Raw genomic sequence first — 18018 nt, forward strand, 5'->3', positions numbered from 1 at the left:
TGGCTAAGAGAGTATTATTTCTAAAAGTCCACATTTGATAGAGAGAGGACGTCTTCCCGGAGGCTCAGAGAGGTTTAGTTGCTTTCCAAAAATGCATAGTCTGACTTCAGCTCATCAGAATTTTACTCTACTGTCACTCACAGAAGTTGAAAATATGTTGCTCACAGTCAACAAGAGGTCATAGAATTTGAAAGCAGATAAAGTTATGTTAGCATATCTGACAAGTTCTATTCCTAGTTAAGAGGACATCTTTTTTTTTTTTTTTTTTTTTTTTTGAGACAGAGTCTCGCTCTGTCACCCAGGCTGGAGTGCAGTGGCGCAATCTCGGCTCACTGCAAGCTCCGCCTCCCGGGTTCACGCCATTCTCCCGCCTCAGCCTCTCCGAGTAGCTGGGACTACAGGCGCCAGCCACCGCGCCTGGCTAATTTTTTTTTGTATTTTTAGTAGAGACAGGGTTTCACCGTGGTCTCGATCTCCTGACCTCGTGATCCGCCCGCCTCGGCCTCCCAAAGTGCTGGGATTACAAGCGTGAGCCACCCCGCCCGGCCAGAGGACATCTTGAAAGTCACTAAGAAAAGAAAACCAGAAAGAGATTTTGAGAGGGGAATATGAACAGAGGGGGTAGGCAGATATGAGGAGAAAAAGAGGAGGATGGTTGCACATATGTAGGAAGCTACATGAGCAATGTTCCAGGAAGAACTGTGATATAATTTGGATTTGCATCCCTGCCCAAATCTCAGGCCAAGTTGTGATTCCCCAGTGTTGGAGGTGGGACCTGGTGGGAGGTGATTGGATCATGGGGGTAGATTTCCCCCTTTGGTATTGTTTTCATGATAGCGCTCTCACTAGATCTGGTTGTTTAAAAAGTGTGTGGCACTTCCCACCTCTCTCTCTTCCTCCTGGCTCTGGCAATGTAGACATGCCTGCTTCCCCTTTGCCTTCCACCACGCTTGTAAGTATCCTGAGGCCTCCCTAGCCATGCTTCCTGTACAGCCTGTAGAATTGTGAGCCAATTAAACCTCTTTTCTTTATAAATTACTCAGTCTCAGGTATTTCTTTATAGCAGTGCAAGAATGAACTAATATGGAAAATTGGTGACAAGGAGAGGGGCATTGGTATAAAGATACCTGAAAATGTGAATTTGGGTTGGGAACTGGGTAACAGGTAGAGGTTGGACCAATTTGGAGGGCTGAGAAAAAGACAGGAAGATGAGGAAAATTTGTAACTTCCTAGAGACTTGCTGAATGGTTGTTTCAAAAATGCTGATAGTGATATGGACAATGAAATCCCAGCTAAGGAGGTCTCAGATGAAAATGAGGAACTTCTTGGGAACTGGTGTAGAGGTCATTTTTGTTATGCATTAACAGATCCTGGAGGCCTTGTGCCCCTGCTCTAGGGATATGTGGAACTTTGAACTTGAGAGTGATGGTTTAGGTATCTGACAGGAGAAATTTCTAAGCAGCAAAGCATTCAAGATATAGCCTGTTGTTGGCCGGGCGTGGTGGCTCACGCTTGTAATCCCAGCACTTTGGGAGGCCAAGGCGGGCGGATCACAAGGTCAGGAGATTGAGACCAAGGTGCAACCTCGTCTCTACTAAAAAAACAGAAAAAATTAGCCAGGCGTGATGGTGGGTGCCTGTAGTCCCAGCTACTCGGAGGCTGAGGCAGGAGAATGGCGTGAACCCAGGAGGCGGGGCTTGCAGTGAGCCGAGATTGCGCCACTGCACTCCAGCCTGGGCAACAGAGCGAGACTCCGCCTCAGAAAAAAAAAAAAAAAAAGATATAGCCTGCTGCTTCTAACAACCTATGTTCATATGCATGAGCAAAGAAATGACCTGAAACTGAAACTTACATTTAAAAGGGAAGCAAAGTGTACGAGTTTGAAAAATTTGAAGCCTGGCCATGTGGCAGAAAAGAAAAGGCCTTTTTGGAGGAGGAGTTCAAGCCAGGTACAGGAATTTGCATAAGTAAAGAACAGTCAAATGCTGATGGCCAAGACAAAGGGGAAAAGACCTCCAAGGCATTTCAGAAACCTTTGCAGCAGTTCCTTCCATCACAGGCATGTAGGTCTAAGAAGGAAGAATGGTTTCATGAACAGGGACCAGGGTCCCACTGCCCTGCACAGCCTCAAGACACTGCTCCCCATATCCTGGCCTCTCTGCCTCCAGAGGTGGCTAAAAGGAATTCCAGATACAGCTCAGGCTGCTGCTTCAGAATGTGCAAGCCATAAAACTTGGTGTTTCTACGAGGTGTTAAGCCTGCCAATGTTCAGAATGCAAGAGTTAAGGCTTGGCGAGCCTCTGCCTAGATTTCAGAGGATGTGTAGAAAAGCCTAAATGTCCACGCAGAAGCCTGCTGCAGGAGCAGAGCCCTCATGGAGAATCTCTACTAGGGCAGTACTGAAGGGAAATCTGGGGTTGAATCCCCCACACAGAGCCCCCACTGGGGCACTACCCAGTGGAGCTGTGAGAAGAGGGCCATTGTCTTCGAGACTGCAGAATGGTAGATCAACCAGGAGCTTGCACCATGCACATGTAAAAGCCACAGGTGCATGAACACTAGCCCATGAAAGCAGCCTCAGGGGCTTTACTTTGCAAATCCTCGGGGTGGAGCTTCTCAATGCCTTAGGAGCCCACCCCTTGCCCCAGTGTGCCCTGGAAGTGAGACACGGAGTCAAAGGAGATTATTTGGAGCTTTAAGATTTAATGACTCCCTTGCTGGGTTTCAAACTTACATGGGGCCTGTAGCCCCTTTCTTTTGGCTAATTTCTCCCTTTTGGAAAAGAAGTATTTACCCAGTGCCTGTACCCTCATCTTATGTTGGAAGTAATAACTAATCCATTTTTTATTTTACAGGCTTATAGGCAGAAGGGACTTGCCTTGTCTCAGATGAGATTTTGGACTGTAGACTTGTAAGTTAATGCTGGAATGAGTTAAGACTCTGAGGACTGTTGAGAAGGGATGACTGAATTTTGGAATGTGAGTACATGAGACTTGGGAGGGGCCAGGGACAGAATAATACGGTTTAGATTTACGTCCCTGCCCTAATCTCATGTCAAATTATAATCCCCAGTTTTGGAAGTGGGGCCTGGTGGAAAGTGATTGGATCACAGAGGTGGATTTCCCCCTTTGGTACTCTTCTCATGATACAGTTCTCACTTGACTTGGTTGTGTAAAAAGTGTGTAGCTGCCCCCAGCCCTCTTCCTCCTGTTCCACTCATGTAAGACATGCCTGCTTCTCCTTTGCTTTCCACCATGTTTGTAATTTGCCTGAGGCCTCCCCAGCCATGCTTCCTGTACATCCTGTAGAGAATCATGAGCCAATTATACCTCTTTTATTTATAAATTACCCAGTCTCAGGTATTTCTTTACAGCCGTGTAAGAATGGACTAATACAAACTGAAAAGTGCCAGCTCCCACAGAATTAGAAGTATAGCTTAAGTCTGTCAGAAAAAAACAAAAAAAAAACCTGCTTTTTGATTAGTTATTGATCTTTACCCTTTCCTGCATCCCTATCTCACCTCTCTACCTAGCCTTTTCTTGAGGTTCAAAACCAGACACTCATTTTCCCACCAACTGTCAACCCTGCATTACATTATCCATTTGCTTTGTCTACCCCCACTTCCATGTTTGTAGAATTCTGAGAAAAGAATCCTGAAAATGAGCAGACATGACCCATTATTACATTAATACTTTCCACTTACATATTTTATTCGTTTACTTGCTCTTCAAAGAAACATCTGCCCAGTGTCTACCGTGTGTGTGTCTGGACCTGGGGTAGGTAGACCATTATAAGACACCTGTGTGTGTCTGGATCTGGGGTAGACCATTTATAATAAGAATATCATCAAAAAAAATATGAAGTCGGAGGCACAGAAGAATGCCTATAGGCATCTGGTACTTGCCTCCTCCACAAAGAAGAACCAAAATAACAAGTTGACAATCATAGTTAGAATAGATCATGTAAGAGAGAACACTGAATTCAACAAGAAGTGACAAGAAACACCTAAGGCAAGGAAGGAGAGGAAATCAGGGCAGCCTGCTCAGCCAGAATCAGCTGGGAGCCTGGAGAGGCTCTTCAGTGTGGGTAAAGGGCAAGAGAAATACCCCAAGTGGTCCACATTACTATCAAGCACTCCTGCAATCCTAGCCATAGGAGAGCCCCTCAACCCTTCAGGACCATGTGACTGACAGAGGAACTACTTGGAGATCATATGATGGCATTGCTCCAAAGAGGAAATTCATGCTGGGTTTTACACACCCCCAAGTCCTAAGCAACTCTGAGATCCCAGACTCTACTAGACCGCATCCTGCCATGGGGACCAACAGCTCCTGTCTCCACATCCTTGCAACCTCTCTGATATCCCCTACCCACAGACACCACGAGTGCTAACTGCTGTTGTCAGAGCCAAAATGTAAGCCACTGGCAATAACTACAATACTCCCAGCAGCGAGGCTGCTGTGTATTTTCATGAGCCCTAAATATAGACTCCCTCACTCACAGCAACTTCCATTGCACTGCTGGGGCCAAACCATGAGCCACTGGCAGAACCCTGGTATTCATAGCAGCAGAGCCACCATGCATTTTCAAGTGCCCTGAGGAAAGGCTACGCCACCTACAGCCACCACCTGGAGCCAAAGTGCATGCTCCCCAGCCAATTGTCTATGACTGCTGCCAGTGAAAGCAACCTCACTCTCCCCCGCAGCTGGGCCACAACACAGCCACTGCCACCACCACCTGGGCATTCCACTAGGTGGCTTGGTTCACTCTACTACTGCCTACCACTTGCATACACCACCAGGAGGCCTGACGATAGGCCTGCCCTGCCAGACTCCACCCCTATGCCTAAGCATACCACCCAGGGTACTAAGAATGGCTGTGTCCAATCTACCACCATTGGCACCTGAACACTCTCCCAGGGACCTAAAGATGAGCCCACCCAACCTACTACTACTATCACAGCTAGCTTCCAACTGCATGCAACACCTGTGGCACGGGGGACCAACTCACCCAGCCTAACACAGCCACCAACAACAATGCAAAATGCTTAGGAGCCAGAGGGTTGTTCTACTACTGCTACTGCCATCACACAGGTGACACTAACTACCCAGGGGTCCAAGGACCCAGCCACACGCACGGCTGACTGCTACAACTGCCAGGATCCACAGTCTCCAACAACAACAATATCCTAAGTCACTGAGGAAATCAGAGACCACTGATACTGTTTATGGCCAAAGGAATTATACAGAGACTACAATACTACAAGTGCCAAGAATCAATGCCAACATGCCAACCCAACCAATATCATAGGTACATCTTTGAGAAAAAGTCATTGTCTATAAAAGCAAATTCTAAAATTTGGAAGAAGCAAATTCACCAATTCACCAGCAATAGATTCCAATGACAAAGAAATTTATTAAAATCCAGAAATAGAATTCAAAGTAATGACATTTAAAAAGCTCAGTGAAGCCGGGTGTGGTGGTTCACACCTATAATCCCAGCACTTTGGAAGGCTGAAGCAGGCAGATCACTTGAGGTCAGGAGTTTTAGACCAGCCCAGCCAACATGGTGAAACACCATCTCTACTAAAAATACAAAAATCAGCCAGGTGTGGTGGTGGGTGCCTGTAATCCCAGCTACTCGGGAGGCTGAGGCATGAGAATCACTTGAACCCAGGATGCAGAGGCTGTAGTGAACCAATATCACGCCACTGCACCCCAGCCTGAGCAATAGATTGAGACTCCATCTCAAAAAAATATATATATATATATAGATATATATATATCAGTGAAAGACAAGAGAACACAGATACAAAGAAATCGGAAAAAAATTCTAGCATATGAAAAAGAAATTTAACAAATGGATATCAGAAAATAGACAAAAATATTGGAACAGAACAATTCACTGAATGAAATAAAACATGCATTTGAAAGCTTCAACAATAAACTAGATCAAGCAGAAGAATTTCAGTACCTGAAGATAGCTCTTTTGAAATAACACAGTCAGACAAACATAAGGAAAAAAGAATAAGAGAGAATGATAAAACCTTATGTAACTTATGAAGCATCATAAAGCAACCAAATGTATTTGAATTTTTGGTGTTCAAGAAAGCAGAGAAAACCAAAAGGATAGAAAACCTACTTAACAAAATAATAGCTGAAAACTTCCCCAGTCCAGTAACAGATTTACATATTCTGATACAGGAAGCTCAGAGATACCCAAACAAATATGACTTTAAAAGGTCTTCTCCATGGCACATTATAGCAAAGTTGTCAAAAGTCAAAGACAACAAGAGAATTCTTAAAGCAGCAAAAGAAAAGCATCTAGACACTTATAAAGGAGTCCCACCAAAACAACAGTGGATTTCTCAGCAGAAACCATACAGGCCCTGAGAAAATGGGATGATATATTCAAAGTGTAGATAGAAAAAGACTAGCAGCCAAGGATACTATACTCAACAAAATCATCCTTCATAAATGAAGGAGAACTGAAGTCTTTCCCAGAAAAACAAAAGCTGAGCACATTTATCATGAATGGGCTGAACCTACAAGCAGTGCTTAAGGGAGTACTATACCTGGAAGCAAAGGGATAATATATACACCAACAGGAAAACATATAAAAGTATAAAGCCCACTGGTAGAGTAAACTCATGAGTAAGAAAGAGAAAGGACTCAAATGTTACCACTACAGAACACCACTAAACCACAACAAACAAGACAGAAATAAAAAAAAAGAAAAAAGGATATATAAAACAACCAGAAGTCAATTAACAAAATGACAGGAATAAGCCCTCCCATATCAATAACAACATTGAATGTAAACAGATTAAAATTTCCAATTAAAAGATATAAACTAGGATAACTGATTTAAAAACATGACCCTAAAATAAGGCCCCTACAAAAATAAAACCTCTTTTCATCCTGAAAAAAACACACATATATTGAAAGTAAGGGAATGAAAAAAATATATTCCATGCAAAACAGAAACCAAAAGCAAGCAGGAATAGCCATGCTTATGTCAGATAAAATAGACTTTAAGTCAAAAAAAGTAAAAATAGACAAAGAGAGGTATTATATAATGACAAAGGGATCAAATTAGCAAAGGATATGACAATTCTAAACACATATGCATTCAACAACAGAGCACCCAGATATATAAAGCAAATATTATTATGACTAAAGGGAGAAAGAGAGCACAATACAATAATACTTGGGGACTTCAGCAGCCCACTCTCAACATTACAGAGATCATCACAACAGAAAATTTAAAAAGAAACACTGGATTTAGACTGCACTACTGACCAAATAGATCTAACAGAAATGTACAAAACATTTCATCCAGCAGCTACAGAATATACATTCTTCTCATCAGCAGATGAAACATTCTCCAGGATAGACCATATATTAGGACACATAACAAGCCTCAACAAATTTTTTAAAATGGAAATCATGTCAAATACCTTCTTAGATACAACAGAATCAAACCAGACAGTGTGTATCAAATATCTTCTTAGACACAATGGATTAAAGTTAGATAGTAATAAAAAGAGGAACTTGTGATACTGTATAAATACAAGGAAATTTAACAGTATGATTCTGAATGACCACTAGCTCAAGGAAGAAATTAACATATAAATAAAAAAATTTATTCAAATAAATGAGAACTGAAACACAACATACCAAAATCTATGGAATACACTAAAAACACTGCCAACAGAGAAGATCATAGCAATGAATGCCTACATCTAAAAAGAAAGAGTTCAAATCAGCAACCTAATTATGCATCTCAGGGAATTAGAAAAGCAATAAAAAACGAAACCCAAAAATAGTAGAAGGAAAGAAATAATGAAGATCAGAATAGAACTAAATAAAGTAGCTACTAAAAAAACACAAAGGGTTAAAGCTTTTGGAGGGATAGCAGATCAGGTGGCTGACTAGACACAGCCAGGAAGCACCACTCCCACTGAATGAGACTAAATATTAAGTAAACTAACACACTTTGAGCAAATCTGAGAGAGAAAACACCAAGAGTAGATACAGAAGCAACACAGACACTGAGGCTGAAAAGAGAAGAAGCTGGGAACCTTGTGTGGGGTTGCTGAATGCTAGGGCTCATGCTCAGCCCTGAAAGCCTCCTGATGGAAGGGTTAGTGAAGGGATAGTGGGGCAACCCACTCTTGCTACAGATCTCCAATCCTAGGTACAAGAGATCCTATGATGCCCATAAACATTTAAACTGGCAAGGGGATCTGCCTGGAGAGTAGGCAGTAAAAGTACTCCAGCCTATATGGAATGGAGGTTTGGCACGCATGGCAGCCGCAGCAGAATACAGCCATAGGTGCCCATCCCCCAAGGCTCCCCTTCTTCCTCTGAGTAACTCTAACCCCAGTTGATCACTGGGTCAAGAGAACAGGGCTGACTTTCCAGTGGGAATGGGGCATGTCTGTTCTGCAGGCACTCCTTCCCACCAGCCCCTTCCAAGGCCTTTGCCCAGCTGCTCTAACAGGAGCATGAGTACAGTGCAGCCTCCACTGCCCAGTACATGTGCTTTACTAAAAGGCCAGCCTAAGTACTTTCTCAGAGGTCTGGAAGCAGTTGGAATCCCCCAGCACAGTTGGTGCTGTGCCAAAGGAGCCAAAAGATGGAGCTGTGGGCCAGTCCCAACAGCTCAGGGTTGCAGCATGCAGCTTGGGAATCTTGAGCCAAGATCTGTAGCCAGTGCTAGAGCAGGGAAGGAGCCCACACCCTCAGAAGACAGAGAGGAGTGAAACACACAGGCTTGTAAGCCAGCACCAGAGAAGGGCATCTCTCCCTCTACAGCAGCAGTCCCCAACCTTTTTAGCACAGGGATCAGTTTTGTGGAAGACAATTTTTCCATGGATGGTGTATGTTGGGGAGGAGGGGATGGTTTCAGGTTGAAACTATTCTACCTCAGATCGTCAGGCATTGGATTATCGTAAGGAGCATGCAACCTAGATCCCTCCCACATGCAGTCCACAATAGAGTTCATGCTTCTATGACAGTCTAATGCCACTGCTGATCTGACGGGAGACCGAGCTCAGGTGGTAATAATGCTCACTCACCCACTGCTCACCTCCTGCTGTGTGGCTCACTTCTGAACAGGCCATGAAGCGGTAACAGGGATTGGGGAACCCTGCTCTACAGGACCAGTCCAAGAATGGTGTGGCCTATCTGCAGGTCATAGCCTCTGCCTGAGGGAGCCCTGCAGCCCAGAAGACCTAATAAAAAAAAAAGACAGGATCAGTGCCAGTGATCAGAGGGGGCTTCCTCAAAGCTCAGGAACAGACCTGCTGAGAGGGTCATCTGTCTCCCCCTACCCCACTATAGAGCACTACTGCAAATGCACTGAAATACAAAAAAAGCTGTGAAGCTGATTAAGAGCCTATCTGCTGGCCACCACTCTTAAGCACCATTTACTGGATCACAACCCAAATTAAAACACCAAAAATAATCTGCCAATATACATCACTTGTGAAACCAGGGGCAAGAATCTAGCCACAAATAAAGATCCTGTACAGAGCCTTGGCCCTCTGAAAGCAACCAGAAATGAAGTCAACTGACTATCCCCCATTTAAACCACAGTTAAAAGAACACCAGTTCTCTCAGAGGAGAATCAGTGAAAAAACTAAAGTAAAAGGAAAAAAGTTGGAGTTATCACATTACCCAACTTCAAAGTATACTACAAGGCTATAGTAACCAAAACAGCATAGTATTGGTACAAAAACAGATACATAGACATAGACTTATAGAACAGAATAGAAAACCCAGAAATAAAGCTGAACACCTACATCCATCTGATCTTCCACAAATTCAACAAAAACAAGCAATGAAGGAAGGGCTCCCTATTCAATAAATGGTGCTGGTATAACTGGTTAGCCATATGCAGTAGAATGAAATTGGACCCCTATCTTTCAGCATATACAAAAATTTATTCAAGATGGATGAAAGATTTAAATATAAGACCTCAAGCTGTACGAATCCTAGAAGAAAACCTAGGAAATGGTTAGAATTTGGCAAAGATTTTATGGCTAAATCTCCAAAAGCAACTGTGATAAAAAAAAAATTGACAAGTGAGACCTAATTAAAGAGCTTCTGCACAGTAAAAGAAACTATCAACAGAGTAAACAGATAACTCACAAAATGAGAGAAAATATTCACAAACTATGCATCTGACAAAGGTCTAATATCAGAATCTGTAAAAATTGTAAACAAATCAACAAGCAAAAAACAAATAATCCCATTTAAAAATGGGCAGAGTATATGAACAAACACTTCTCAAAGGAAGACATACAAATGCAAATCAAAATCACAATGAGATACCATCTCACACCAGTCAGAATGGCTATTATGTAAATGTCAACAAGAAAGAGATGCTGGCAAGGCTGTGTAGAAAAAGGAATGCTTATACACTCTTGGTGGGAGTGTAAATTAGTTCAGCCACTGTGGAAAGCAGTTTGGAGTTTCCTCACAGAACTTAAAACAGAACTATCATTTAACCCAGCAATCCTGTTACTGGGTATATACCCATAGGAAAATAAATTGTTCTAAAAAAAAAGACACGTGCACTCATATGTTCATTGAAGCACTATTTACCATAGCAAACACATGGAATCAACCCAGGTGCCCATCAGTGGTGGGTTGGATAAAGAAACTGTGGTATACATACACCGGGGAATACTATGCAGCCATAAAAAGGATGAAATCATATCCTTTGCAACAACATGGATGCAGTTGAAGGCTATAGTCCTAAGCAAATTAACACAGGAACAGAAAATCAAGTACTGCTGCATGTTCTCAATTATAAGTGGGAGCTAAATATGAGTACACAGGGACATAAAGATGGGAACAATAGACACTGAGGACTAGTACGCAATGGCAGGGGCAGTAGGGAGGCAGGAAGTGTGGGCTGAAAAACTGCCTAACTACCTGGGTGATGGGATCATCTGTACCCCAAACATCACCATTACAAAATGCATCCAAGTAACAAACCTGCACATGTAACCCCTGAATCTAAAATAAAAGTTGAAATTATTTTATTGAAAAAATACAAAGAATCAAGAAAATGGAAAGTTGATTATTTGAAAAGAACAAAATTGATAAACTGCTAGCCAGATTAACCATGAAAAAAAGTGAGAAGACCCAAATAAACAAAATCAGAATCAAAAAAGGAACATTACAACTGATACCATGGAAATACAAAAGCTTATCAGACACTGTTATGAACAACTATACTATACACAAACAAATCAGAAAACCTAAAGGAAATTGATAAATTCCTAAACACACAACATACCAAGATTAAATCAGGAAGAAACAAAAAACATAAACAGACTAGTAACAAGTACCAAGATTGAAACAGTAAAATGAAAAGCCTTCCAACAAAGAAAAGCCCAAGACTGGACGGCTTCACTGAAAAACTCTACCAAACTTACAAAGAACAAATACCAATCCTCTTCAAACAATTCCAATAAATTGAAGAGAAGGGAATTAACCTAGTCCCAAAAGGCAAGTATCACTCTGATGCTAAAATCAGACAAAGGTGTAACAAAAACCAAAACTGCAGGCCAAGATCCCTATTTACATATACGTAAAAATCTTCAACAAAATTGCAGCAAACTGAATCCAACAGCACATCAAAAAGATAAAACACCATGATCAAGTGGAATTTATCCCAGGGATGCAAGGATTGTTCAAGAAACACAAATCACTAAATGTGACACATCACATCAGTAGAATAAAGGACAGAAACCATATAATCATCTCAATAGACATAGAGAAAGCATGTAATAAAATTCAACATCCTTTCACGATAAAAACTCTCAATTATCAGGCAGAGAATAAATACACCACAACACAATAAAAGTCTCATATGACAAACCCACAGCTAACATCACATCAAATAAAGAAAAGTTGAAGCCTTTCCTGTAAAACCTGGAACCCAACAAAGATGACCAATATCACTACTCCTAGTCAACATAATACTGGAAATCTTAGCCAGAATAATCAGGCAAAAATAAAAATAGAAGGATCCAAGTTGAAAAGGAGGAAGTTAAATTGTCCTGTTTCACAGGTGACATGATTTTATATCCAGAAAAACCTAGACTCCAAAAAAACTCCTACACCTGATAAATAAATTCAGTAAAGTTGCAGTATAAAAAAACCAACATACAAAAATCTGCAGCATTTCAATACACCAATAATGAACTAGCTGAGAAAGAAATTAAGCCAGAAATGCTGTTTATAATAGCTACAAAAAAAACCCTAAGAATAAATTTAACCAAGGAGATGAAAGATCTCTAAGGAAAACTAGAAAACACTGATGAATGAAATTGAAGAGGACACAAACAAATGAAAAGACATCCCATGTTCATGGATTGAAAAAATTAATATTGTTAAAATGAACATACTGCCCAAAGCAGTCTACAAATTCAGTGCAATCCCTATGAAAATACTACTGTCATTTTCACAAAAATAGAAAAAAATCCTAAAATATGTATAAAACCAAAAAAAAAGAGCCCAAATAGCCAAAGCACTCCTGCACAAAAAGAACAGAGCAAGAGGCATCACACTATCTGACCTCAAAATATATTACAAGGCTATAAAAACCCAAACAGCAAGGTATTGGTATCAAAACAGGCACAAGTACTAATGGGACAGAAGAGAGAACCCAGAAATACATCCATGTATGTACAGCAAACTCATTTTCTTTTTTTTTTTAATTTTATTTTTTTCGAGACAGATTTTTTTGCTCTTGTTGCCCAGGCTGGAGTGCAGTGGCATGATCTCGGCTCACTGCAACCTCTGCCTCCTGGGTTCAAGCGGTTCTCCTGCTTCAGCCTCCTGAGAAGCTGGGATTATAGGCATGCACCACCACGCCCAGCTAACTTTTTGTATTTTTAACAGAGACAGGACTTCATCGTGTTGGCTAGGCTGGTCTCAAATTCCTGACCTCAGGTGATCTGCCCACCTCAGCCTCCCAAAGTGCAGGGATTATAGGCATGAGCCACCACGCCTGGCCAGCAAACTCATTTTCAACAAAGGTACCAAGGAAATACATTCAGGAAAGAACACCCTCTTGAATAAATGGTGCTGGGAAAACTCAATACCCATACGCAGAAGAATGAATTGAACCCCTATTTCTCACCATCAACAAAATTCAATCCAAGATAGGTTAAAGACTTAAGCATAACACCTACAACTATAAAACTACTAGAAAGAAATATAGGGGAAACGCTTTAGGATATAGCCAAAGATTTTATGGCTAAGATCTCAAAAGTACAGAAAAATAAAACAAAAATAGATAAATAAAACTATTTTAAACTAAAAAGCTTCTGCCCACGTAGGAAGCAATCAACAGAGTGGGGAGACAACCTGTTGAATGGGAGAAAATATTTGCAAACTATTCATCCAACAAGGAACTAATATCCAAAATATACAAGGAACTCAAAACACTTGATAGTAAAAACTAGTAATAATCCCATTTAAAAGTGGACAAATAACATGAAGAGACATTTTTCCAAAGACATACATACAAATGGCAGATAGGTATATGAAAACTGCTTACCATCACTAATCATCAGCAAAATGGAAATCAAAACCACAATGAGACATCATCTTACCCAAGTTAGAATGGCTATTACTAATAAGACAAAAGATAACAGATGCTGGTAAGGACACAGAAAAAAGGGAACACTTATACACTGTTGGTGGGAATGTAAATTGGTGCAGCCGTTATAGAAAACAGTAGGGAGATTTCTCAGAGCACTAAAAACACAACTACCATATGATCCAGCAACCCTAATACTGCGTATTTATCCAAAGGAAAAGAAATCAGTATATCAAGGGGATACCTGCACTCCATGTTTATTCCAGTACCATTCACAATAGCAAAGATAGGGAATCAACCTAAGTGCCCACCAACAGATGAATAAATAAAGAAAATGTATATATACACAATGGAATACTATTCAGCCATAAAAAAAATAAAATCATGTCATTTGCAGCAATGTGGATGGAATAAGCCAGGTACAGAAAAACAAACATCAGATATTCTCACTCATGTGTGGGAACTTAAAAAATTGATCTCATGAAGGTACAGGGTAGAATGATAGATAATACAGGTGAGGAATGGTCAGGGAATGGGGCATAAAAAGAGGTTGGCAAATAGGTAAAAACATACGGTTAGATAGAAGGAATAAGTTCTAATGGTCTATAGCAGAGTAGGGGGACTATAGTTAACAACCATGTATTGTATATTTCAAAATAGCTACAAGAAAGGACCTGCAATGTCCCAACACAGAAGTGACAGAGCAAGACACTGTCTCAAAAAAAAAAAAAAAAAAAGACTTCTATCTATAAGAAACTCAAAAACAGGGAAATGATTTGAGAAGACCCTTCAACAAAGAATACATCTAGGTAGCAAATAAGTAGATGAAAAGATGTTCAACATCATTAATCAGAGAAATTTTAAAACTTGAAATATGCTACTACACATTTATGAGAATAGCTAAAATTTTAAGACATGTTAGTAACACCACTGGTGAGAATGTAAAATTATACAACTTTGGCAAGCAGAAAATATCTTTCTTTTGTTTTTTTTTTTGAGACAGAGTCTCACTCTGTCACCCTGGCTGGAGTAGAGTGGCGCGATCTTAGCTCACTGCAACCTCCACCTCCCAGGTTCAAGCGATTCTCCTGCCTCAGCCTCCTGAGTAGCTGGGATTACAGTTGCATGCCACAATGCCCAACTAATTTTTTTGTATTCTTAGTGGAGACAAGCTTTTATCATGCTGCCCAGGCTGGTCTCGAACTCCCAGGCTCAAGCGATCCATCCACCTCAGCCTCCCAAAATGCTGGGATTACAGGCATGAACCACAGTGCCCAGCCAGAAAATTTCTTTAAAAGGCTATATTAGTTCGTTTTCATGCCGCTGATAAAGACATACTTAAGACTGAGCAATTTACAAAAGCAAGAGGTTTAATGGACTTACAGTTCCATGTGGCTACAGGAGCCTCACAATCATGGCAGAAGGCAAGGAGGAACAAGTCACGTCTTATATGGATGGTGGCAGGCAAAAAGAGAGCTTGTGCAAGGAAACTCCCATTTTTAAAACCATCAGATCTCATGAGACTTATTGATTATCACAAGAACAGCATGGGAAAGACCCAACCCCATGATTCAATTACCTCCCACCAGGTTCCTCCCAGGACACGTGGGAATTGTGGGAGTTACAACTCAAGATGAGATTTGGGTGGGGACACCACCAAACCATATCAAAGGCAAACCAGGACGGATGCAGTGGCTCAAATCTGTAATCCCAGCACTTTGGGAGGCTGATGCAAGTGGATCACCTGAGGTCAGTAGTTCAAGACCAGCCTGGTCAACATGGTGAAACCCCATCTCTACCAAAAAATACAAAAATTAGCCAGGTGTGATGGCATGTGCCTGTAGTCCCAGCTACTCCGGAGACTGAAGTGGGAGAATCTCTTGAACCCGGGAGGCAGAGGTTGAGTTAAGCTGAGATCGCCCCACTACAGTCCAGGCTGAGCAACAGGGTGAGACCCTGTCTCAATAAATAAATAAATGGCAAACCAGACACTCCAATCATAGGTATTTACCCAACAGAAATGAAACATATGTCCACACATATATTTGTACATAAATATTTGTAGCAGTATTATTCATACAGGCAAAAACTGGGAATGATCTAAATGTCCATTATTGGCAAACAGATAAACAAATTAAGATATACCTACACAATGAAAGCTAAAATGAATGGACAATTCTAGGAGGCATACTGCATGCTTCCTAGGGGTCCTGGTAGAATCGAGCCTCCTGCCTCTAGCAGGGACTATATATCTTGATAATTCACCTCTAATTGCCCAACTCATTCTTCATGCTCTTTCCTACTGCTCCTGGGACCATTTCTCAAATATACTACCTTCATCCAGGTCTGTCTCAGGATCTACTTTTGTGAACAATGAAACTGAAACCACATATTCATTATTGTGGGAATGATTAAGTAAATTTTACTAAATCAAGATGACAAAATATTGTGCACCGATTTTTAAATGTTCATAAACAATGACACGAAAATATGTTTGAGATAATGTGAGCTTTTCAAGGGTCCAAAATGCACACAAGATATATTATCAGACATGTGAAATGAAAAGGAAAAAAAGATCTTCTACAGTAAGTTCCATATAAAAGTAAAAAACTTCTACTTCTTGCACAAGCTGGTATAGAGTCTTATCAAAAATATTTTCTGAATACATGAATGTTATTGCAGATAAACTAATCAATGAATAAGCCAAACATATAATATGCCAAATATAAGCCAAAATCTTTTTCTGTAATTATCAAGTCAAATCCACCATAATACATTAGAAGCAAGTAGAGTTTATCCCAGAAATGCAAAAAGGGCTCAACATTAGAAAATTCATCAGACTAATTCACCATATTTTAAAAAAACTGATCTTCAATTCTAGACATTTAATTAAATTCAATACCCATTAGTAAACTTGTTTAATCTTAGCAAACTAAGATTTTTTTTTAAAGACTTTGTTAACTTGATAAAGCATATGTACTAGAAACTTACCTCTATTAGGCACCAGACTCTGTTTTATATGCTAGGGCATTGAAGAAGAGAGGCAACAGTGCCTGAAGTCACAGAGTTTACAGTCTACTGGGTGACACAGGTAAATAAACAGATAATAATAATACAGCATAATAAGATGCTATGACAAGATACTTAGAAGGTGCCATAGTAACATAGGAAAACATCAGACCTGACTTTGCTGGAGTTAATTAGATCAATAGATGATAAGTACCTATCGGACAAGAACAGAGTTATTTATCTTTGTATCACCTGGTATCTAAGACTATGTCTAGCACATGGTAAGTCTTTGGTAAATATTCCTTAAATGAATTGACAAATGAACAAAATGAACAAACAATAAATAATGGCCTTAGAATTTTTTTAATGTCAGGTACAAAATATCAATAAATTAAATGACTTGTTATAAATTCGATATCTCCTAAAGAGTTCATTTGGGTACAAACAGAACCATACATACACACACATTAGCAATTTTAAATACTCACGGATACAAGGGATTTGTATTGGCCAGTTGGAGAGTGTATGTTTTCACAGGTTCTACAGCTATTAGCACATCTTGTTCTACAGCCATAGGAAGAACAGAATATCCACAATAATCTATATGCTCTCCTAGAAAAAAGAGAAAGCTTTTTTAATCATTGCTAATATATAAAACAAAAGCACCTCAAGAAAGTTTACATACAGGAAAAAACTGACCATGAGCCAGGTTTTAACAGTAAATAAAAATAAAGGGAAGCAGAGCAAGATGGCCAAATAGAACCTTTCCATGCTCAAACTGAGCAACTATCTATGCAATAAACACCTTCATAAGAACACAGAAAATTCAGGTGAGTACCTGAAAATCACAGTACCTGGTTTTAACATAACATCAGGGATAGAGGAATTGAAGAGGACAGGAAAGACAGTCTTGCATTGCCTACAGGATCCTTCCCAAAATGGAGAGAGAAACTGTGTTTGGGGGAGGGAGGGTGAAGTGAGTGTGGGTCTTTGCACTGGAACTCAGTGCTGCCATGTTACAGCAAAACACAAAACAGAGCAGAATTCTGCTAGCACCCAAGGAGGGAGCATTTAGATCAGCCCTGGACAAGACAGAATTCTCAATCTCAGCAGGAGGAACTTGAGTCCCAACCAACCTCACCTCTGGCTAACTAAAGTGGCCTGGTGCCCAGAATAAGCTTAAGTGGCTGTCAGGCCACAAGTACTGCAGTCCTCGGGCAAGCCCTGGTACTGCACCGGCCTTGGAGGCAGTAGACTTGGGATGTGTGACCAAGTGTGACACCAGCTGTGGCAGCCAGGGGAGTGCCTGATCACATTGCACCCAACTCCAGGAAGTGCAGCTTGAGGAGAGATTCCTTTAGCTTAAGGAAAGAAGTGGGAAGA

At 40.7% G+C, this 18018-nt stretch overlaps 1 protein-coding gene across 7 annotated transcripts in view; it reads right to left on the reverse strand.

Moving 5' to 3' along the window:
* The window catches only part of GALK2 (galactokinase 2), a 171238-nt gene that overhangs the window by 93225 nt on the left and 59995 nt on the right, over window positions 1-18018 (reverse strand). For all 7 annotated transcript variants that reach the window (XM_055279053.2, XM_055279056.2, XM_055279054.2 and 4 more), the window contains exon 3: window positions 17124-17247. In XM_055279053.2, the coding sequence (XP_055135028.2) occupies window positions 17124-17247 (124 nt within the window). The remainder of the gene's footprint in view (window positions 1-17123; window positions 17248-18018) is intronic.

Source organism: Symphalangus syndactylus, chromosome 5 (genome assembly GCF_028878055.3).
Source record: "Symphalangus syndactylus isolate Jambi chromosome 5, NHGRI_mSymSyn1-v2.1_pri, whole genome shotgun sequence".
NCBI classification, from domain to species: Eukaryota; Metazoa; Chordata; class Mammalia; order Primates; family Hylobatidae; genus Symphalangus; species Symphalangus syndactylus.